This window comes from Megascapheus bottae, chromosome 8, assembly GCF_031878675.1.
Source record: "Megascapheus bottae isolate mThoBot1 chromosome 8, mThoBot2.hap1, whole genome shotgun sequence".
NCBI classification, from domain to species: domain Eukaryota; kingdom Metazoa; phylum Chordata; class Mammalia; order Rodentia; family Geomyidae; genus Megascapheus; species Megascapheus bottae.
This window is the reverse complement of record NC_143516.1, coordinates 23,495,559-23,520,474: the sequence shown is the minus strand read 5'-3', so window position 1 is coordinate 23,520,474 and position 24,916 is coordinate 23,495,559. Positions and strand designations below refer to the sequence as shown.

Below are 24,916 nucleotides of genomic sequence, written 5' to 3'. Positions count from 1 at the left end.
CACTTTTCACATTTGGGGCTTTCTTTCTTTCTTTCTTTTTTTTTTTTTTGCCAGTCCTGGTCTTGAGCTCAGGGCCTGAGCACTGTCCTTGGACTTTCTCAAGGCTAGAGCTCTACCACTTGAGTCTCAGCACCACTTCCGGCTTTTTCCAAGTATGTGCCACCAAGGACTCGAACCTGGGTCTTCGTGCATTCTAGGCAAGCACTCTACCACTAGACCAAACTCCTGGCCCTGGGGCTTTCTTTTAATTTTTTTTTTTTACCTCTTTTGCTATGGTTATGTTTCTTCTCACATGCCAGGAAAAAGTGAGGGTAATCTATTCTTGAAATTACTGTTATCTTAAAAAAGTTGAAAGGCAGACCAGGAGCGTGGCCTACTGGTAGCGTGCTTGTCTAACATGCATGAAGCCCTGGGTATGATTCCTTGGTACCATATACACAGAAGAAGTCCAAAGTAGTGTTTTGGCTCAAGTGGGAGAGCACTACTCTTGAGGAAAGCCTAAGGACATTTCTCAGCCCAGAGTCCAAGCCCCAGAACTGGCAAAAACCAAAACAACAAAAACTTGAAAGGGTAGGGAATGTAGGTCCTCAGACACACACACTTGAGGACAAATAAATATTACTGCTAACAGAAATGGAATGTTGTCTGCTTATTTGACCTTTCTGTCAAAAGAATGAAGCTTTTTTTTTCTTAGAAAAGATCATCATCACTGAGTCATACCCTCTATTACAAAGAACAATTTCTAAAAGATGCAAGGATATTTGAAAGTTTTTCCACCCAGCCAATGACCCAGTGTGCAAAGTTAAGAGTATTGGGCTCAGTGCTCATAAGGTAGACAAAACTGATTTTCTAAATTTATATATCCTATTAAGCCATCTAGGTTCATTAGCTACTTGTGACAACAAATTAAGTTTAGTGCTTAATTTGACAAGTTTTTGTTTGGTTGCAGCATCCTGACATCATGCTTTTGTGTCTCCTTGATTTTCAATTTACTGTATGAACATTTACTTACCTTCAGCCATTTGTGTTTATCATGTGTGATTAGATTATAGGAGGAATTAAAATTCTTCAAAAGGCAATAATACAACAAGATACACGGCTGGCCAAAGCAATGGTTGGTGATGGTTCCTTTCACATTACCCTGTTAGTGATGCGATTACTAAATGAAGATGAAATAAACATGTGAGTAATATTTTTTCTTGAATATTATATTCCAAGTTATTATGTTAATATGTATAAACACAGTAAAATCCAAAGGAACATTGAGATTATAAAGGAATAACCTTTATCAACTCATCTCAACTGTTATTAAATGTGCAAGATTAAGTAAACACAACTCTCTGTTTCTCTCTCTCTCTGTCTCTCTCTCTCTTTCTCTTTCTCTTTATCTCTCTCTCTCTTTCTCTTTCTCTTTCTTTTTTGCCAGTTCTGGGGCTTGAACTCAGGGCCTGAGCACTGTCCTTGTGCTTTCTTAAGGCTAGAGTTCTACCACTTGAGCCACAGTGCCACTTCCCGCTTTTTCTGTGTATATGGTACTGAGGAATTAAATTCAGGTCTTCATGCATGCTACGCAAGCACTCTACCACTATGCCAAACTCCAGGTCCAAACACATCATTTTTTTTTTTTCCCCCCGGGTTGGTTGTAGAGCTTGAACTTGGCCTGGGCGCTGTCCCTGAGCTTTTAAGCTCAAGGCTACTGCCCTACCCTTGAGCCAAGTCCCATTTCCCATTTTCTGGAGGTTAATTGGAGATAAGAGTCTCAGGTCTTTTTGTGCCGGGCTGTCTTTGAACCTTGATCCTCAGATCTTAGTCTCCTGAGTAGCTAGGATTACAGGCATGAGCCATGGCACCACAGTTGTTTAGTCTGTAAGTGCCCTGGAGTCTAGATTGGGATTTTAGCTGAACATTCTGGAATTATGTAATACTTTTTTTTTTTTTTGTGGGTCTTGGGGCTTGAACTCTGGGCCTGGGCCCTGTCCCTGAGCTCTTCAGCTTAAGACTATCTCCCTGCCTCTTAGCCACAGTACCACTTCCCATTTTCTAGTGGTTAATTGAGATAAGAATCTCATGTTCTTTAGTGATCATGCTGGCTTTGAACATTGATCCTCAGATCAATATTCTGAGTAGCTAGGATTAGCTGAGTGTCCTGAGTAGTTAGGACTACAGGCGTGAGTCACCTGGGCGGAATATCACATTTTATTACGCAACTAGATGTGGGAAAACCATTTACTTTCCTATTTGTATCTATATTTATTTTATTAGTGCAAAGAGGTTTCAATTCAAGATGTCAGTTTATAAGTATAATGTATCTTGATACATGTCACTTCCCCACCTTTCTCAACACCACCTATCCTGTTAAGATTTTTCAGACAGTGAATTCTGTACCAGTTTTTTAAATTAAAGAAATGCAGATGATTTACATTCAATCTAGTTTTTCAGTTGTCTAAATGTATATAACAAGATATTTATCCTAATGAGATGCCATTAATCTGCAGAGCAAGAATGAATCACAGGGTCTAGTGACAAATATTGCTATTATCATATAAAGACATGTATTTGTATAGATAATGCCTAAGATCTATGGTGTCTTCACAGTGTTGAAGACAAAAACAGAAATATATTAGACAAAACCAGCTCTGCTTTAGTAAAATACCTGCATTTGCTTTGGGTCTGAACTATAGTTTTAACTTCCTGTATCTCACATGCATGAGCTTTTTATTTATTTAACTACAAAGAATTGTTTTCATAAGCCATGCCTGACAAAACCAAAAGGTTTTTTTGACACTGAAGATTAAATATAGGTCCTCATTTAAGTTAGACGAGAGAAGTACTTTATTACTTAACCTATGCCCCCAGCTTTTTACCCCCCCCTTTTTTTTTTTTTTGAGACAATGTCTTGCTATATTGCCTAAGCTTGCCTTGAACTTACCATCCCTCTGTCTCAACCTCCTGAATGCAGGGATTCTGGGTAGATGCTGTCATGCTCAACAAGAAGTTACTGATCTTTTCCACTAGACACTGTGATTCATTCTTGCCCTGCAGATTAATGGCATCTCATTAATAATATCTTGTTATATGCATTTAGGGAACTGAAAAATTAGATTAAGTGTAAATCACCTGAATTTTTTTAAGTAAAAAAAAAAAGAGATGCAGAATTTACTGTCTATGAAAAGCCTTCACAAGGGACAAGTATTGTTGAGAGAGATAGGGAGATGACATGTTTCAAGATGCATTCATTGTGCTCATACGTTGATACCTTGAATTGAAACCGCTCTGTACTTAAAATAAAAATAAGTGAATAATTTTTTAAAAAGCCCCCATCTTTCTTATGGCCTATTGTAGCATGTAGTTTCACTTAAAATGATTAATTATTGATTGAGATAATTTAATGATGCTTTGATGTTGTTTCCAAGCCTTCTCCATACTATATACTGATTTCTTTTTCAAGTAATTGCTGCCCCCTAGTGAGATTTTAATTTTTTTCCTCAGTGAAGTGCTTTACCAAGATTATCTTCAGGATAGAAAGAATTGATTCTAATTTTCAAGATACTCAAAATCTGATCATACCCAACTCAGTAATTTAGTAAAATTTGTTTTTATACCGAAAAATAAAGGTTTGAAACAGTATCCCTATATAAACATAAGCTAACCAGCTGTGTAACAAGCACAGAGCAATTGGATAATATAATTAGACTTACTTTATTTGAATCCAAGAATATTGCTGTATTATATAAGCTGATATATATATCAGCTTTTGGCCAGTCCTGTGCTTGAGCTCAGGGCCTGAGCACTGCCCTTGGACTTTCTCAAGGTTAGAGCTCTATCTACCACTTGAGCCTCAGCATCACTTCTGGCTTTTTATTTTATTTTTTTTCTATGTATGTGGTACCGAGGAATCAAGCACTCTACCACTAGGCTAAACTCCCGGTCCATCTGTTATATTTTAAGAGATAATGTATATTAATTTTTTGGGGGGGGGAGAGTCATAGGGCTTGAACTCAGGCCTGGGCACTGTCCCTGAGCTTTTCGGCTCAAGGCTACTGCTCTACACCTGGGCCTGGGTGCTGTCCCTGAACTCGGCAGCTCAAGGCTACCACCCTACTCTTGAGCCACAGCCCCACTTTCCTTTTTCTAGTGATTAACTGAAAATAAGAGTCTCTTGGCTTTGGGCTGGTTTTGAACCTTGATCCTCAGATCTCAGCCTCCAGAGTAGTTAGGATTACAGGCATGGGCCACTGTGCCTGGCATGAGTGCCATTTCTAAAGCTTGAACTTAGGACCTGGATGCTGTTCCTTACCCTTTTGGAGCTGGTATTGTACTGTTTGAGCTATAGCTTCACTTTGGCTTTTTGGTGGTAGTTAGAAATAAGAGTCTCCTGGTCTTTCCTGCCTAGGCTAGCTTTGAACTATGACCCTCAGATCCCAGCCTCCTGCAATAGCTAGGAGTGTGAGGTTATGTATTAATACTTTTTATTAAAAAACTAGACTGTTTCATATAGGAGCTCGTATGGATGTTTTAGAGCCAATGTTTTTCTAGTCATATATGTACCATTTCTTTGGTTAAAATTTTTTTGACAAACTTTAAAATAGTAGCTGTTTTCATGCCTTTAGTTTGCAATTAGGCAGAGATTTAATTCACATCTGTAGTTTTGTTTTAAAATTGATTAGTTTTGATAATATAAGTTGGATCTAGAAGATATTTTGGGGTTTATAAGCATTACTACAAATATAAAATCGAATTTATTTTCTAAATGACTTATTTTGTCCCTTATTTGGTTTTTACCTATTTTATTACTTACAGTTACTGAAAAAGATGTCATCTCTTTCCAGTGGTATTGATGCACTTTGGGAATTAAAGCCATACATTGAAGAAATTCTCCAGGGAAAACATTTGACATTGCCGTTTCAGGGGATTGATACTTTTGGAAGTCAGGTTGGCTTTGTGAAGCTGAAAGAGGGAGATCACATCAATCCACTTTTGGAGATAGCAGGTAAAATTTTCAACAGGACACATATGAAATGTAATCTGTTAAGGAAGCAATATTCTTTTTCAGTTTTTATCAACATTGATTTTTTTTTGTCAGTCCTGGGCCTTGAGCACTGTCTTTGGGCTTTCTCAAGGCTAGAACTCTACCACTTGAGCCATAGCACCACTTCCGGCTTTTTGCTATGTCTGTACCGAGGAATCGAACCAGGGTCTTCGTGCATACTAGGCAAGCACTCTCCTAATAGGCCAAACTCCAGGCCTTAACATTGAGTTTTACATCATATTTCAAATGTCATGTTTAACAAAGAAGTATTCAAGAAGGAAATCTCTATATACAATCACTGGTGCATAGACTTTAACATAATTAAAATTAAGCTGAGGGTTTATATGTCATAGATACATATTAATATATGTAATAAAACATTATGTCTATAGAGTATATAGCCCATCATAGATTTTTATGTCTATGTAGTTATGTTTATATCTCCAAGGCAGTGTCCATAAGCTTGGGTACCCAAATATTGAGTCATCGCTGTTGTACAGTTTGAATCTAATATCCACATATTAAGGATACCATGTGCCCTTTGTTCCTTTGGGCTTGACTTATCTCATTCAACATGATTCGCTCTAAATTCATCCACTTCCCAGTGAATGCCATTATTTTATTTTGTCTGTTGGCTATGTAGAATTCCATTGTGTGCGTGTGTGTGTGTGTATGTGTGTGTGTGTGTGTGTGTGTGTATACACACCACATTTTTTGTATCCATTCATCTGCATGCAGTAGGGCATCTGGGTTATTTCCATCTCTTGGCTATTGTGAATAGTGCAGAGATTAATTTTAAGTCTGCATGAACCCTATACTTACTATAACTTTTGACAATAGTTGGCACCTACTAAATATTGAATGAATAACAATCACTAGTGGCTTCCTTATAGGAGCTGTCATTATTGTAGGAATGGAGAGATGAATTAACAATGGTTCCAGTCCTGCAGTTCCCCTCCTTTTCTCTTTCCTCTTCTCTCTTCTTCCTTTTTTTTTTTTTTTGCCAGTCCTGGGGCTTGAACTCAGGGCCTGCTGGAGCTCTATCATTTGAGCCACAGCACCACTTCCAGCCTTTTCTATGTATGTGGTACTGAGGAATTGAACCCGGGTCTTCATGCATGCTAGGCAAGCGCTCTACCACTAGGCCAAACTCCTCTCCCCTCCTCTCCTTTTTTGTTGGTGGGTTGTGGGGCTTGAACTCTGGGCCTGGATGTTGTCCCTAAGCTCTTCAGCTCAAGGTTACCACGCTACCCTTGAGCCAAACCCCACTTCCCATTTTCTAGAGGTTAATTGAAGATAAGAGTCTCATGAACTTTCTTTCCCTGGTTGGCTTTGAAGTATGATCCTCAGATCTCAGCCTCTTGAGTAGCTAGGATTACAGGTGTGAGCCACCATGCTTTCATCTTATCTTTTGAGTTTTACCCATTTTTTTTTTCTTATTTTGTATTTATCCTGTTATGGGGGTTACCTTAAAGCTTACATTTGAAGCTATGGTAGAACAAAATATGTGTTAACAAACATGCAAGCACATAATGTCTACAAATCAAATAGGATCTAAAATTTATTTGCCAAAGAGAAGTCTGCGCTGAAATGATTTGGTGAGAAATTATTCAGAAATTATTCAGGAATTGATGTCTACGATTTGTTCTTTCTGATTATACTGGAGAAAAGCTAGCTGAAATTTTTTTTTTTTTGTGGGTCATGGAGCTTGACCTTGGCCTGGGTGCTGTCCCTGAGCTCTTCAGCTCAAGGCTACCAACCTATCCTTAGCCAAGTCCCACTTCCCATTTTCTAGGGGTTAATTGGAGATAAAGAGTCCCAGGTTCTTTTGTGCCAGGGCTGGCTTTGAAATCTCATTTTTTGAAATATAAATATCACCCAACTCAAGAAATGTTTCTAATAGCCATCCATTCATTGCTCTTTTAAGTAATTCAGGGGGCGCTTTGCTTGCAACACTGAAAATTCCATCCATTCTTTGCAAATAGTCTCACAAAGGCATTTTGCAATATTGATGAAAGATCCATTGTTTGCTGCGAAGGCTGTATAGCCTCATGGTCTTTTTTTAAAAAATAGTTCCACATATTTAAAAAATCTATTGTTATTGTAAAAATGATGCAGAGGGGTTATGATTGCATAAAAAGTACTTTTTTTTTTTTGTGGGTTATAGGGCTTGAACTCGGCCTGGGCGCTGTCCCTGAGCTCTTCAGCTCAATCCTGCCACCTACCCCTGGGCCTGAGCATTGTCCCTGAGCTCTTCAGCTTAAGGCTACGACTCTATCCTTGAGCCAAGCCCCACTTCCCATTTTCTATAGGTTAATTGGAGATTAGAGTTTCAGGTCCTTTTGTGCCTGGGCTGGCTTCGTAGTTGATCCTCATATCTTAGCCTCCTAAGTGGCTAGGATTACAGGCTGTGAGCACTAAGCTCAGCCTGAATAATTTTCTTTTTGGCCAGTGTCACCCCTTCCCTTGTTCTTTCCCAGTTTTTCCTTTCCCATCCCCAGACAAGTTGTGTAGTTCATTTTCAGCATAGTGTCTAGCCTCCATTTCTCTGCTGCACTTACCCTCCCAAAGACAGATAAATGAACAAACAAAAGAAAAGGAAATGGAAATGAAAGGCAACAGAAAGGAAAAAAAACAACCCTCTTGTTTCCATTTGTGGAGTTCTAATGTGAACAAGAACACCAGGGTATTGGTTTTCCATTTTAACAAAGACAGCACTGCCCTTGTAATTCCTTTCTTACTTCCAGAGGTATGACAAGCTATTGCTAATGAAATACTTTTTTTTCTGAAAAGTTTGACAGACATTATTTAAATAGAAAGGAAAATGGAGGGAGAGTAGAATTCCTCTTATCCCATCACTGTTCTTTACATTTGCTTCTAATTTCTTATTTGTATGTTGTAATATTGCTTTGGTATAGTTTTAGGGATGTTTATAAAACAAATCTGAGTAAGTGAATGTATACAGAATGTTTTGTTTTCCCATTGAGTTAAGTAATAAGTTAATTATTGAGGACTGACTAGGCCAGGCATTGAAGTTTTTGTTTTGTTTTGTTTTTGCCAGTTATGGGGCTTTACCTCAGGGCCTGAATACTGTTTTGGTTTTTCTCAAGGCTAGCACTCTACCACTTGAGCCACAGCACCACTTCTGGATTTTTCTGTGTATGTGGTACCAAGGAATGGAACCCAAGGCTTTGTGCATGCTAGGCAAGCACTCTACCACTAGGCCATGTTCCTGGCCCCCTGCATTGAAGTTTTTTTTTTTAGGGCCTCTATTTGCATTGTGTTCAGATGGTCAGAATGTTCTTCTTCTGGAATTTTTTGTCAGAATTTTACTTCTTTTTCTGTCCTTTTCTCTCCCCATCTCTTTGAAAGCAGTAATTCAACCATGTAGCCCAGATTGGCTTGAACTTGTGATCCTTCTACTTTAATACTAAGATTACATGTGTATGACTATGCCTGGCTTAGTATTTTACTTCGTTAGATTTATTAATTTTTCCTGCTGGAGATTAAGGCAAAGGCCTTGTACATGTTAAGTATGTGTTCTATCACTGAGCCCCTAGATTTATTTTGAAAAGAATACCTCAGAATTAGTAGTACTTAAGCTCCACAATTATTCAATATTTTGTGTTTGTGTCACATATTATAAATATTTGTTTAAATTGTATCGTTGAATTTTCAGATTATATTTCATTGATGAATACATGTCTAAAAAATAAACTATGCATATGAATACACATATATACATACATAGTACTGTTAAAATTTGGCTCAAAACAATGGAGTCAGAGGTAGTTTGACTTCATATAAAACAAAAAATTTCTAAAAAGAATAGTCTGATTCACTTAATTTGTATTGAGAGTTTTTTTTATGGGAGTTTTTTAAAGAATTTGTTAATGTTGATTTTTACATCATATTTTAAATGACAAGTTTAACAAACAAGTGTTCAAGGAGGGAATCTCTATTTACAATCACTGGGACTTAGTATTTAGAACTTAATCACAATTAGGCTAAGGGTTTGTATGTCATAGAAACATATTAATTTATGAACTAAAACATTATGTCTATAGAGTCATAGGTTTTTATGTCTGTATAGTTATGTTTGTATTTCCATTACCATGTCCAGAGCTTTGGGTATGCAGTTATTGAGTCCTCGCTCTGTACTCTTTGGATTTAATAGCCACATATTAAGGATACCATGTGCCTTTTGTTCCTTAGGTCTTGACTTGTCTCACTCAACATGATTCACTCTAGATTTATCCATTTCCCTGCGAATGACATTATTTTATCTTGTCTGTTGGCTATGTAGAATTCCATTGTGTATATATACTACATTTTCTGTATCCATTCATCTGCAGTAGGGCATCTGGATTGTTTCCATCGCCTGGCTATTGTGAATAGTGCAGAGATGAACATAGTTGAGTAGGTGTCCTTATAATATCCTGGGTCATGATGTTCAGGATAGATGCCCAGAAGTGGTATGGCGGGATTGTAGGGAAGGTCTATTTTCAGTTCTTTAAGAAACCTCCACACTGCTTTCCAGAGTGGCTGAACTAAATTTACATTCCCACCAGTAGTGTAGTAGGGTTCCTTTTTTTTCCACAACCCCGCCAGCAACTGTCATTGTCTGAGTTCAAAATCTTGGCCATTCTTGTTGGGGTAAGGTGGTATCTTAAAGTTGTTTTTATTTGCATTTCTTTTATGACCATAGATGATGAACATTTTCTCATATACTTTTCTACCATTTTAATCTCTTCTTCTGATAAGTCTCTCTTTAGTTCCCTTGCCCATTTAGTGAATGGTTTATTGGGTTTTGGGGGGATTAGTTTCTTGAGTTCCCTGTAGATACTGGATATTAAGCATTTGTCAGATGTATTGTTGGTGAATATCTTTTCCCAGTTGCTTGGCTGTCTTTCTACTTTTGCGACTATGTTTTTATCTGTACAGAAAGTTTTTATTTTTAGGTAGTCCCATTTATCGAGTGTCTTTCCAATCTGTTGTGACCCTGGGATTCTGTTCAGGAATCTTTTGCCTGTGCCTATGAGTTCCAGAGTCTCTCCTACTTTATCATGTAGCAGTTTCACGGTTCCGGTCTGACGTTGAGGTCTTTGATCCACTTTGAGTTAATGCTTGTGCATGGCGAAAGGCTAGGGTCAATTTTTAGTTTTCTGCATGTGGCTGCCCAGTTTTGCCAGCACCAATAATTGAATAGGCTGTGTTTGTTCCACTGTATATCTTTGGCTCCTTTGTCAAATACAAGTTGCCTATAGGTATGTGGTTCTATTTCCGGGTCTTCTATTCAGTTCCACTGATCTTCTGGTCTGTTTTTGTGCCAATACCAAGCAGTTTTTGTTATTATGGCTCTATAGTAGAGTTTGAAGTCTGGTATTGTAATACCACCAGCATTGCTCTTTTTGCCTAGAATTGTTTTGGCTATTCTAGGTCTTTTCTTGTTCCATATGAATCTTTGGATTATATCTTCTATTTCCGTAAAGAATGTCTTTGGGATTTTGATGGGGAGTGCATTGAATTTGTATATCAATTTTGGCACTATAGCCATTTTTACTATGTTGGTTCTCCCTAGCCATGAGCATTGGGATGTCTTTCCATTTCCTAGTGTCCTCTTTAATTTCTTTCATTAGACTTTTGTAGTTTTCATTGAATAATTCCTTTACATCTTTGGTTAAGTATATTCCTAAGTATTTTATTCTTTTGGGGGCTATTGCGAATGGGATCATTTTCTTGATTTGGCTTTCTGTTTGTGTATTGTTGGTGTACAAGAAGGCTACTGACTTCTGAAGGGTAATTTTGTATCCTGCCACTTTACTAACGTAGTTTATTAATTTGCCAGTCTTGGGCCATGAACTCAGGGCCTGAGCACTGTCCTTGGGCTTTCTCAAGGCTAGAGCTCTACCACTTGAGCCTCAGCACCACTTCTGGCTTTTTTCTATGTATATGGTACCAAGGAATTGAACCTGGTGCTCGTGCATGCTAGGCAAGCACTCTACCACTAGGCTAAACTCCAGGCCCTTTTATTGAGAGTTTTTAAGTTTATAAATTAATTTGGAAAAGATGTCATCATTAGAAAAAAAGAAAGGAATTTTAGACACTACTCTTGGAATTTATTATTTAAAAATTATTAGAGCCAAGACTTAAGAATTCTTTTTTTTTTGTTGTTGTTGTTCTACTGGGGATTGAACTCAGAATCTCAGGTTTGCTACGCAGGCTGGCACTCTTTTGATTAAGCCATACGTCTAGCCCTTCTCTTTCTTTTTTTGCCAGTGTTTGGGCTTGACCTCAGGGCCTGAGCACTGTTCTTTTACATTTTCAAGGCTAGAGCTCTACCACTTGAGCCACAGCACCACTTCTGGCTTTTTCTGTGTATGGTACCTGTTAGGTCCACCTGGAAGAAATGACTTCTTCCTTTGTCTTTCTCCCCCTGTACTCTGGAAATCCCTGCCCAGGCCCTGTAACCCTGGCAACTGGCATGCCTGGGGGAGTGGGAGGTCCCCCAGTCTGAGGTATTTCCTTACACCCACTTCTGCTGTGGCCACACCCCTCCCCCTATATAATCCTATATAATCCTCCCCCTATATAACAGCTCTTGCACTACCTGACTCCATCTTGGGTGGCAGGTCTGCTCTTTCCTCACTCAATAAACCCTCTTCTCTTGAACTGCATGGAGTTTCCTTTCGGCAGACCTTACAGTACCAAGCAATTCAACCCAAGTCTTCGTGCATGCTAGGCAAGCACTCAACCACTAGGCCAAACTCCAGGTCCCTAGCCCTTCCGTTTGGCTTTGGTTATTTCTCAAATGTGGTGTCTCACTTTCAGCCCAGGGCCAGCTTCCATTGGGATCTTCCTAGTCTATATTTCTATAGTAACTGAGATGATAGAAGCACACCACTCCACCAAGTTTTTCCTGCTTGATGGGGTCTCTCCTGATCTCAGTGAACCACCCTTCCCAGGTATTGTTTGGCATGAAGGTTTCTTGAAGTTTTTCTCCTAGATTGGCCTTGAGCTGTGATTTTCTCAATTCTTTTTTTGTGAATAGTTAGGATAATAGGCTTGAGCTTGTCAAGGATTTTTTTTTTTTCCTCCAGTGCAAGTGTTTGAACTTAGGGCCTTGTGCTTACTGGGTAGGAATTCTACCACTTGGGTTACATCCTAGTCTAAGAATTTTTAATATATAAAACTGAAGAGGGCCAGGACTGTGGCCTAGTAGTAATGTGCTCGCCTAGCATGCACGAAGCCTTGGGTTTGATTCCCTGCAGCCACATACACAGAAAAAGCCAGAAGTGTTGCTGTGGTTCAAGCGGCAGAGTGCTAGCCTTGAGCAAAAAGTGTCCAAGGACAGTGCTCAGGCCCTGAGTTCAAGCCCCAAGACTGGCAAAAACAAAATTAACTGAAGAAAGCTCTTATACAATAGAATCTGGACTGGTGAGATTTTCCTACTGGTGGACTTTTAGGACTTGCTACTATGAAGTATTTTAAATTGAAGGAATTTTAGAAAGCAATAATAATTTGAAAGAGATGATCAAACTTAGGAACCGGATGCAGGTTGCATGATTTACATTTCATCAGTCCCCCATGTAGAGGAAAGAAACGTCCCTGTCTCAGGAGACACAGAAATGCAGGGAGGAATCACAGTAACGGGCCTTGCTGAGCCCCTCAGCTTAATATATTGGACATATCCTTTTATCCAGTTATTCTTATCTGTATCTATCTACCTCATCAAAGCTGGTATAAAAAAAACCCTACAGGTTTGCCAGGTTTGATGAATTTTGTTTATTTTTATGGGAGGGAGTTCCTCAATTCCTTATCAAGGACCTCAATTCCTTATGAATATCATTTGTGGCATAAAACTTGTGAGTACCCTACACCTTCAGTACTTAAGTTAAATAGCCACATAAGCTGCTAACAGTTATTTTTTTTTCTTTTTCTTTTCTTTCCTTTTTTTGTGGATCATGGGCTTGAACTATGCCTGGGCACTGTTGCTAAGCTCCTCAACTCAAAGCTACCTTCTTATCCCTTGAGCCACAGCCTCATTTCCCGTTTTCTCTAGTGGTTAATTGGAGATAAGAATCTCAGGTTCTTTTGTGCCTTGGCTGGCTTTGAACCTTGATCCTCAGATCTCAGCCTCCTGAGTAGCTAGGATAATAGGCGTGAGTCACTGTACCCCAGCTTTAACATTTATTTCTGCCATGTACAGGGTGACTATAGAGAGCAAGCTTACCTTTGCACTCCTGTGCCTGTGGGTTTATGGTGGGATCTACTCGAAGAACCTGGCGAAGTATTTGGCATTAGGTCTAAGACATTTTGTGTGTCATGACCTTTTTTTTTTTTTTTTCCAGAATCAAACACTTTCTCTTTTCCTAGCATTACCCTGTGAATTAAGAAGTTGTAGATTTTGCATTTATATGGCATTTATCCATATTTTGCACTGATGAAATTGCTCTGAAAAGCTTTTTGCATAGAGATGGATATGTGATTTTATTCATTTTCAACTAAATGCAGTTAAGGAGGTTATTAGACTGAGAGATTGCTAAAAATTTTACCTGCTGCAAATTATGATAACCTTTGTAAATCTCCCCCCCCCACCAAATGAGAGAAGTACCCTTGGTTAGCATGATAAAAGATTCTTAGTACATTTACTATTCATAGGAGGAAAAAATGGAAGCTTTTTAGGAACATTATGTGTTCTCTTATTCTGATAATTTCCCCAAAAGATGGAGAAAATAAATTCTACTTTCTGTTACTTGTGAGGACCTGCTTCCATCAAATCTCTGTACTTAGTAACCCTGTCTTCTACTACTTTTGCTTTACATTTTTTCTATAGCTTTAGGAAAACAGTTATCTTTTGTGTACCTGTTAATCACTTCAGCTGTTGCTGATCTGCCAGTCTTCGTCTGGATTGTGCTCTACCAGTTATCTCTTTTCTCTTTTTATAGTTGGGTATTTTCAGTCCTTTGTCTTTATCAACTTGTTCTTTTTTCATTACTAATTTAATAACACCTATCCTATGCCAATACAAGTAGAAAACAAAGATGGGAAGCCCAGGAGTTAATATCAGAAAGCTCCAGAACATGCCTAGGATCTCAAATCTCCTACTGATTTTCATACTGTATCTCTTCTTCACTCCAGTTTGTATCTTAAAGAGCATAGTCTGTTTTGTCTTCAATTCGTTTTTTTTTTGGGGGGGGCGGGGGAGGTGTTGAGCCATGTAGTTATCCCTTGACCTCTGTAGGAATCTATATGCTTCAAAATACAGAACTCTATGTCTCTAATTCTATTTTTCTTTTCTTTTTCTTCTTTTGTCTGTCTTGGGACTTGAACTCTGGTCCTGGGCATTGTCCCTGAGCTCTTCAGCTCAAGGCTACTGCCCTACCCCTTGAGCCACAGCCATTTCCGGTTTTCTGGTGATTAAGTGGAGATAAGAGTCTCACAGACTTTAGTGTCCAGGCTGGCTTTGAACCGAGATCCTGAGATCTCAGCCTCCTGAGAAGCTTGGATTACAGGCGTGAGCCACCATACCTAGCAATGTCTCTAATTCTTTTTCTTTTGTGTGTGTGTGTGTGTGTGTGTGTGTGTGTGTGTGAGAGAGAGAGAGAGAGAGAGAGAGAGAGAGAGAGACAGAGACAGAGACAGAGACAGAGAGACAGAGAGAGAGAGAGAGACAGAGACAGAGAGAGACAGAGACAGATGGGGCTTGATGGCCTGGGTACTGTCCCTGAGCTCTTCAGCTCAAGACTACCGCCCTACCCTTATGCCAAGCCCCACTTCCTATTTTCTAGGGGTTAATTGGAGTCTCAGGTTCTTTTGTGCCCAGGCTGCCTTTGTAGTTGATCCCAGATTTCAGCCTCCTGAGTAGCTAGGATTACAGGTGTGAGTCACTGAGCCTGGCTTGTCTCTTAATTCTTTAACCACTGTTTACTCTCCTTCCTTTAGCCTCCTTCAGTCAGTAGGTTATATGTAATCCACTACTGAACTATACCATAGGCCATTGATGGCTTTACAAATAATCCTACAACTGTTGTTTACTATAAAAGGTGCACCCTGACCTCTGATCCTCACATGGGTTTGGTAGTTTGTGACAGTGAGCATCAGGGTTTCCAAATTTTCTGGATTTATATCAAGAGATTCAGCTGTCAGGAGGATGTGGTCATATTGGATAAGGATGGCTTTGATCTTTCTGAAAAAGTCTTATCCACCACACTTGGGAGATAGACAGACAATACCTCTATCTATCTGTCTGTCTGTCTATCTATCTATCTATCTATCTATCTATCTATCTATCTATCTATCTATCTATATCTGAGCCATATAACCACTACCTATCACACACAGGCATAGATGTCCCTGTTGGTGAAGTGGCTCCTTACCTACAGAAGAGTAGGGCCAAGTAGCTTTTATCACTGCTCATTCATTTTCAGAGGGATATCTTTTTACTGTGATGAAGCCACTGGTCTGGTCTCATTTGAAGTGTACTGTGACCACTTGTCTTCCTGACCCCTGGTGACCGTAGCAGCTCTTGGAACATCTGGCTGCTAGGTAGAGCAGGAAACGTCACCACAAAGTGCAGTGTTGCACCTGGAGAAGGTTTGCTGATGCCTTTCTAATTGTTCATTCTAGTGTATTTTGTGAAAGAGCACACGGTCTCTCCCTTACGTTCTCCTTTTGGGTTCTCAAAAAATGCTGCCTTATTGTGTGTGTGTGTGTGTGTGTGTGTGTGTGTGTGTATTCTTTTTATTGGTCTCTATGCTTTCCTTAAGTGTATTTGTATTTTCTGGTTTCTCTTTCTTTCTTTCTTTCTTTCTCTCTCTCTCTCTCTCTCTCTCTCTCTCTCTCTCTCTCTCTCTCTCTCTCTCTCTCTCTCTCTCTCTCTCTCTTCCTTCCTTCCTTCCCTCCCTCCCTCCCTCCCTCCCTCTTTCTTGCTTGCTTGCTTGTTTGCTTGCTTGCTTGCTTGCTTGCCAGTGCTGGGGTTTGAACTCATGTCCTTGGGGTTTTTCAAGGCTAGAGCTCTACACTTGAGCCATAGTACCTCTTTCAGCTTTTTCTATGTATGTGGTACCTAGGAATCAAACCTAGGTTGTCGTGCATGCTAGGCAAGCACTTTACCACTAGACCAGACTCTGGGACCTATATTTTCTGATTTCTGAATCTACCTCATGTCTCCTTAACCATGACTCTTCTTTTGTGTTGATGTGTAGGGTGAGTCTGTCTATGAACTAGAAAGCCAAATGCCATCCCAGCTTCATTCATTCTAGGTATTGAGTCAGCAAATACTTTCAGCTTGATCTTATAAGTTCTCTTAGTTTCTTTCTTCAGTTGTTTCTATTCTGTTACAGTTTCTTAGTCATCTCTTATCTGTACTCGTGAGATCATCTTATCTACTCTCTACCTCTGGGCTCTTGTTTTCCTATAGCACGAAGGAAATCATCTTTACACTGCCTTCTTAAATAATTTTATTGATTGCTAGATTCTGGGTTAAGATCCATTTTTCTTCCTGTGGCCTGAAGATTTTCAGTGGTTGATAGCACCCTTAGTTTTATTTCTTAGGTTGTCCCACACAGTGCCCATTGTCTAGAGAAATGGCTGTTCTAGAAACTGTCATGGTTTATTGCATTTATTACTTAGAAATCTTTCTCAACTGAGATGAGAGTGCTTTAAGGGATTCTTTTATCTTGGTGTCCATGGAGCCTGAAGTACTAGAACTCTCTGACAGTTCTCTTAAACTCAGGATGTTAGGATAAAAAGTGCCTGGAAGATGATTTATTATGGCCTCATTGCTTTTATGGCCAGGGCTGGGTGATGTTTCTAAGAACACAAGGGGGATCCGGCTAGTGTTATAACGAACACAGTCTGCTTCTGTCTGCTTGCTGATGTGGAATCAATGACATTCCTTACATCAAAGTGTAATTTTAAAGACTTGCTTTTAAGGATGAAATGTTTTAAGATTCTATTTAACAGTTTTACAGAATAATCAATGGAAATACCTATTTAAAATGACGGGTATAAAAATTTTAAATTGAAGTTGGTTTCAACATTATATCAACCTGTATTTTGAAACATAGTTCAAACCACTTGCTAAAACATCTAATAAGATACTTCAAACAGCATGTGCAAACAGAAATTCATTAACTAGCAATACCATAGGAATGATCCAAATAAGCTTATATGGCTTTTATTTTTTTAAAGTTTTAGATGACTGAAAAGTAATTATAGAATGTTGTTGAGGGTCGTTAGTGTGGCCTAGTGCTAATATGCTTGCCTAGCATGCATGAAGCCCTAGGTTTGATTCCCTGGAACCACATACACAGAAAAAACCCAGAAGTGGCACTGTGGCTCAAGTGGCAGAGTGCTAGCTTGAGTAAAAAGTGTACAAGGACAGTGCCCAGGCCCTGAGTTCAAGTCCCAGTACTGGCAAAAAAAAATGTTGAGCTTCTTTCACATTATATATGACATGGTTTCATAACAATTTACAATGATATTAGAAAGTGTCTTCCAGTGGAAAGTACAGAAGTTGGCTTGCTGCTGTATAATACACCGTTTAATCATATATGTTTTTTAAAAGAAACTTACAGTGTCTGTTACATTGACATACTGAATTAAAACATACTGTTTAACCTTAAAAAAATGTTAGGACCTCAAGTCCCATGACTGACAAAAAACCCAAAAAACCCCCAAAACAACCCAAAACAAAACAAAAAAAACAAGAATGTTAGGACCACTAATTTTTTTAAGCATATGATTATTTTATATATAATCTTGATTCTCAAATTAGAGATGCTGTTGCCAGAACACCTGGCTCTGCATCCAAACCCTCACACTGAGAGAAAGAAGATATGAGATGTGTATAATAATGGGAAAAATCAATTTATCCACCATTTTGGCCAGAACTGAGGGGAGAGAAGTTTTTAAAAATTTGTTTTTACCTTGCTAATAGCAGTGTTATAACTTTAAAATGATGAGACAAGCCAGGAAAATACACATTAGGATTCAGCTGTTGGATCTTAACTGCAACTGGGAGATAGTCTTTTTTTCCTGGGAGATTACACTTTGCCTGGGCCCAAGGAGAAGTGGTTGGCCATTTTCATTTGCAGATAGTATTTCTGGAAGGATCCTAATTCCCATTCTCCCCCCACCCTCCTTTCACGTCCATTCCTCAGTCTTGAGAGATTACTGGATGCATGTGTGGCTTCCATCAGGGACCCAAAACATAGAAATGAAATAAGGAGCCTCATGTTTGTTTCTTGAAAAAATATGAGGAGCATGGATACAAGAGCCAAGTCAGGGAAGATAGCTAAAACTTCTCACAGCTGTCCTGGTGGAAGGAGAAGTAATGCACATAAAAACCCAGCATCAGTGAGCCCTTCTGCTCCGCTACTGCTGTTGGTGGATAATTGTGGACTTGCCAGTCAGATGCCACCCCCCCCCCCCCCCCCCCCGCAAACTGGAGCAACAAAAGAAGTTTAATAAGAGTAGCCCTTAGGCGTAGTTTACCTTGAGTTCACTTTTACTGGCATCTTAGAACAGAAACCGTACTTGTGACAAACCGTAGTTACAAAGATAAAGCCATTTATCCCTAAAACAAAGCCTGGTCTGTCACAATATTGCATCTACACGTTATTTTACATTAAAAAATTGTAAAATAAAAAAAAATCCCAAGTAGAACAAGCATTTTAGGGATTCTGTTCATAAGATGGAACATCAAAAGTTCCAATTGAAATCATTCCTAGAATTTTAATTTCTCTGAGATTTTAATCATACAAAATATCATAAATGAATTTCAAAACATTAACTTTTCCATTTTATTATGAATGGCAAAGGACTATTGACACTGCAAAGACAGAAGAAAGGAAGAATCCAGAAACAAAACTAGGTTTTGAAGTTATAGGGAGTATTTTTTTTTTCCCCTTTGCCTCCCTTTTCTTACTAACTCTCAGAGCACTATGTCTAAGACATGCCAATGGATATCATGACTATGACATTCACTAAGTTTGATTCCAGACTCCTGTCTATAAGTTTGGCTGTGGATTCAAATGCTGCCTCCATTAAGAGAAAAAATAGTATAAATATTTCCTTTTCTCCTTTTCCTCCTTTCCTCCTTTCCTCCTTTTCGTATTCTTCCTTCTCCTCCTTCCCTCCAGCCTTTTCCTCCCTTCTTATAAATGTATTTATAGTTTAGGCCAAAACTGATGAGGCAGAAATTTGTCTTCTGTTTCTGTGTCATACATGGTAGTGTTACAACATACAGAGAAGATGAAGCAAAAGCCAGCAAACAAGCTGTATGTCCCAATAACCAAAGCAGCAAGGTAGCCCTTTCCTGACCCTAGGGCTTTGGATAGGCAATTTTCATTCCCAGCATGGTTCCTGAAGGAATTCTAATTTCTATCACCCTATTACCTTACTGTCATGTAAACATTCATTACTATTTTAGAAAAAGAGAAAATGAGAGAAAAGAAAGAGTATGTGTGAGAGAATATATGCTTTTCAAAGAAAAAATATAATTAAAAATAAAATTTGTTTATCATTTGAGACTATTTTTAACAACTTCTTTGCACTTTAAGTATAAATTTATTGCTACTACAGTTTTCAAAATTCATTTGAGGAAAATCTTCCTTATACAAGTAAATATATATGTAAAATTTAAAAAAACAGATAAAGCCATATCTGTTAGGCTTATAAAAATATTGTGTCTTTATTAAATTGTTTCAGTGTTTCCTTTTGTTTGCAAAGGCTCCTAATATTTCAAATACTTTTATTTTTTTGCCAGTCTTGGGCTTCAGCTCAGGGCATGAGCACTGTCTTTGGGCTTTCTCAAGGCCAGAGCTCTACCACTTGACCCAGAGCACCACTTCTGGCTTTTTTCTATGTATGTGGGACTGAGGAATCGAACCTGGGTCTTTGTGCATGCTAGGCAAGCCCTCTACCACTGGGCCAAACTCCCGGCCCCTTTCAAATACATTTTAAGGAATTGCTCTTCAGCTTGGAGATAAATTGTATTATTTTTATTTAGTTAGTTTTTTGGTCAGTCATCGGACTTGAACTCTGGGTCTAGGCACTGCCCATGAGCTCCTCAGCTGAAGGCTTGTCTTCTACCACTTGAGCCACAGTGCCACCTCTCATTTTCTGGTAGTTAATTGGAGATAAGAGTCTCATGGACTTTTCGTGACTAGGTTGACTTTGAACTACAATTCTCAGATCCCAGCTTCTTGAGTAGTTAGGATTACAGGTGTAAGGCACCAGCCTTAATACAGTAAATTGTATTATTTCAGAAGTACTGAGCTGACTTTTGAAGGATGTTTAATGTATTTGCTGTATAATTTTCTATTTAGTTGAAGGAATTTCCGTGCTGCTAGAAGAATTAAAAAGAGAATTAGAGAATTATAAACTTTTTTTTCCAGGAAACAAATTAACTTAGATGGACAATGACATGTGGTTTTTGTATTAATGAAAACTTATATTAAAGATGATATATCTGTAATCATTACAAAGTCCATTGACTAAGTAATGGATACTAATGTTTGTCTGGAATATATAATTAACATTAAGGAATACTTTTAAGAAGTAAGTCATTCTTTTGGGCCTTTAGTTGTTAATGTACTTGGCCACTTGGCAAGGGTTCAATCCATAAGTGAATTTAACTGCCTATAACTTGGCGCCATTTTTGTTTCACGAGATGTTAACAGCGTGTTGCTAAGTCCCTATCGGAAGCTCCACTGTAAGCTCTCGAAAGCTCTTTAATGTGGAAAGTCTTCAAATACTTAAGGACTTACCTCAGTGAAATCTTAAGAATTATGAAATGAGTCGACGATGATGTATGTTATGATATCTGTTAAACTGCTTATAAGGTAGTTTAGGCTTAGGAAAATGACATTTTTTATGTGATTCAATCTAATATTTCACCTCTGACTCCTCTCTAAACAGCTGAGCTTATGCCAAAACATAGAGGACCAAAATTGGGTTATGACTGAAGAGTTTTCAAAGGATTTGCATTTTTGTAATTTTTTGAACTATAGGTTAGTAAGTTAATTATAATAGTATTTGTTATGGACATACTCTTACTGAGCCAAGGCATTTTCCCCAGACATTATCATCTTTCTGTTTTGGCTGTTCAACATCTGACTGCCTCTAGTCCATGTTTGAGGTGAAATATTCTCTTACACACAAGCACTAATACACACACACACACACACACACACACACACACACATTTACACACCCCTCCCTCATGCTAGATCAGAGGTTGTGATCCAGAGTTGGCCACAGACATTGAATCAGGAGCTAGCAACTAGACAAAAGGACAGGATATTGCTGACTGTTTTTGTGAACAAGTTGACTCAACAGAGTTATCTATCACCATTTCAAGGTAGGTATCAGCAGTAAAAATACAACTGGAATTAGTAGTTCAAAATGTTTATATGCTTTTAATTTATATAGTTACCACTGATACTGTTTTATCTGTGGGTGAGGCAATTCATGCCCCAGTAGCGTAGCCATTGTTTCTTCAAGTATTTCCTCTGACTCACTCGTTCTTTCCATTTTTTCTTCAGAGTTCCTCATATGCATTAGGCAACTTGACTTTGCCCCACACTCCATTGGTATTTTCATTTTTGATTTTGGTTAGGTTCTAATTATTATGTCTTTAAACTTAACACATTTTGTTGTTGTTATTCAGCAGTTCAAACCTGTTTATTTCCATCCAGTTTATTTTTCTTAGACACTGAAGTTTTCCTCTCTGTAAACTTGACTTTGCGCTCGCTCTCTCTCTCTCTCTCTCTCTCTCTCTCTCTCTCTCTCTCTCTCTCTCTCTCTCTCTCTCTCTTAATAGTTGGAGTTTCTCTGTCTCTACTTGATGTTTTAAATGTGGCAAATACAGTTACAATAATTTTTGTGTGTGTACCCTTCTCACACCTTGGTCAGCTGTGGGCTACTTCTGATTGCTTGATTTATCTTCTGATGGACAATATTGTTCTGTTTGTTTGCATGCCTTGTATTGGAGAATTTACTATGGTTGGGTGGTGAATTGTTTCTTATTACTAAAAAAATGCATCTTTGCTTTGGAACATAAAGTTAGAGCAGCAGGCAGAGCTAGTTATTTCACTCCACGGACACCAGCCCTTTTGTTTTCCCTGTCCCATGGACTCTTGAGATTTTTCCATCTGGCTAATGGGGCAGAGATTTTTGTCTTATTTTGTTTTGTTTTGTTTTCATATATTTTTTATTGTAATTAATAGAAGGGTTACATGATATTTGCCAGATAGAAGGTGCATTAATTCACATACATTGATACCCTTTCACATGTTTTGTTTTTTTTGACCCTCTACACTGCTATCTCTAATCCTTTCCAATGTAACTTCCTCAGGTGGTTTGGTTGTACCAATGCAAACCAGTCTTTGGTGCTTTCCATTGGCATAGGTCTCACATCTTGCTCTGACTTTTGTACCTACTTTGCTTTCTCCTCTAAGCTTTCTGTTCATCCCAGGAAGGCTGGGCTTTGTCTGGATTCTCATCATCAGGTGCCTGGGTACTCTTGGACGAGTTCATCATGATGCTAGCCCTATTCTTCATTTCTTGGGGCAGGTTCTTTTAATCTTGGTCAGAAGCAGAAATTTTAGATCACCAGTCCCTTTTTAATACATGAAGAAACCACTGAAATGTCCAGTGAAAAACCAGAATCATGTCAAGAACAGTTATTTTTCTTCTCCCAGTTGTGGGGTTTGAACTCTGGGCCTGGGCGTTGTCCCTGAGCTCTTCAGCTCATGGCTACTGCCCTACCCCTGGAGCCACACCCCCATTTCCCCTTTTCTAGTGAATAATTGGAAATGAGAGTCTCACCGACTTTAGTGCCCGGGTTGACTTTGAACCTCGATCCTCAGATCTCAGCCTCCTGAGTAGCTAGGATTACAGGCATGAGCCACTGCACCCAGCGAAAAGTTATTTTATATATTTGTTATCTATGTCACATTAGGGGTGTGTGTGTGTGTGTGTTTGTGTGTGTGTACATACTCCATTCCATGCTGGAGATCACCGGAGAATTAATTATCATAATGTATTTGTTACTACATACTGGTTTTTCTCTCTTCCTCTTTGTCCCTTAAAAAAATATCAAGAAACATATTCTTCACCACAGCATAATCAGTTATGTTCTGAATTGACATATTTAGGATTATGACAACTATGTGTCATAACAGCATTTTTGTGTTCCTTTTCATTTTCGTCAGAGACTGCAAAAAAGACATTTCAAGAAAAAGGCATCCTGGCAGGAGAAAACCGACATTTTAAGCCTCACCTGACCTTTATGAAATTGTCAAAAGCACCAGTGCTCCGCAAGAATGTGAGTGCACACTTTTATTTCAGCCTTTTTTTAAAAAAAAAAAAAAAAAAAAACCAGGCCACACTAGCTTCAGCTAGCTTCAGCATGAATGGCATTTGTACTACATTTTGCTATCCATTGCTATTGCTTCGGGGATTCCAGGTCTGCTTGGTTCCAATTCCAAGGATACTGAAGATGCCCAGAGCCCACCATAGAGGCTATCTCAGTTGTGCCCTTGTAGGCTTCTGTGGCTTTTAGGTTGAACAACCCTCACATGCTGAGCTGCTTCAGTCACCACATGTGCTACTTTGAGTGGACTCTAGATGGTGCTATAGTCCAGTCATATGGCTTTCTTGTTTATGGTTGTTTGCATCCTGCTGCTGTCTGGCTTCCAGTGTCCATCTGCAAACAGTGTTGCTTATTGCCCCTGGTTTCTTCAAGCTTAAGAAAGTTTTTTTCCACACTTTATGTGGATATTTCAAGGTTTCCAAAAGACCCTTTAGTTCTTTCAGCAATTGCCTCCATTGAGGGTCTGTAATAAATATAGCAGGAGCTAGGCAAGAATAGGCAAGGGACTCTCTTTCCCAGGGTACTTAAAAATACTTCTCCCTAAGGGTGGACAACAGTAACCACCATTCTTTTGGTATCTTCTATCCTAGGACTTATTAGATCTCCTGACTGTTTTACAGGCTGGAATAGCCTTTTTTTTCCATATATTTTTTATTGTAATTAATAGAAGGGTTACATGATATTTGCCAGATAAATGGTGCATTAATTCCCATACATTGATACCCTTTCACATGTCTTGGTCCCTATTTCCCTCTCCCCCACCCCTACCCCTCATCTTGTTTTCCCCCGTTCCCTTTCCAATTTCAGATAACCAAATACAAATATATCCGATATATCAGGTAACAAAGTGAGATAGTGTAACAATATGAGATAAGCAAGGGATGGAATAGCTTTTTTAACTTGTGAATTTAGGAGCAGTTCTCCTAAAGGCCATCCACCTTACTTTCCCCCCCCCCATTTTAGTTTAGTGGTTCCTTATGCAAGTTGCCTGTTTGCTCAGTCACCCCCAGAATTTGAAGGTGATCACATAGATTACTAAGACTGTTCTCAGTGATCTTTTACTGTGTGAAGACTCATTTATAGCTCTATAAATGAAGGTCATGTTTTTGTTTTGTTTTGTTTTTTTAGTAATTAGTGCTTTTTTCTTTCTTCTTTTAAAAATATACAGTAGAAACATTTATTTCAATACTTCTACAAAGATATTTCTCCATACCTGATGATTTGATATAAAAATCAGACCCATCATACTTTACCATCAGTCTGTGCTTTTTTCTAAATTTAGCATGTTTTGGATTGAATGTCTTTCATCCTCAAGAAGTCTTTCTGATCTTTAAAACATTGATGTAGATGATTCTCCATTCTGTGGATATGACTTTTGTACAAACTATTGTTAATGTATCCCTAAAGAATTTTTAAAATAACTGTCATAAATTCAGTAATGTCTATGATTCCAAATGTGTTACTTAAAATGACTTCATAAAGCATAGGTTTTGGAAATCTGA

General features: G+C 38.6%; 1 protein-coding gene across 3 annotated transcripts in view; it reads left to right on the top strand.

The window, feature by feature from the left end:
- Positions 1 to 24,916, top strand: part of Akap7 (A-kinase anchoring protein 7) — a 124,155-nt gene that overhangs the window by 22,219 nt on the left and 77,020 nt on the right. For all 3 annotated transcript variants that reach the window (XM_090338119.1, XM_090338120.1, XM_090338118.1), the window contains exons 4-6: positions 1,046 to 1,182; positions 4,830 to 4,990; positions 23,254 to 23,366. In XM_090338119.1, the coding sequence (XP_090194245.1) occupies positions 1,046 to 1,182; positions 4,830 to 4,990; positions 23,254 to 23,366 (411 nt within the window). The remainder of the gene's footprint in view (positions 1 to 1,045; positions 1,183 to 4,829; positions 4,991 to 23,253; positions 23,367 to 24,916) is intronic.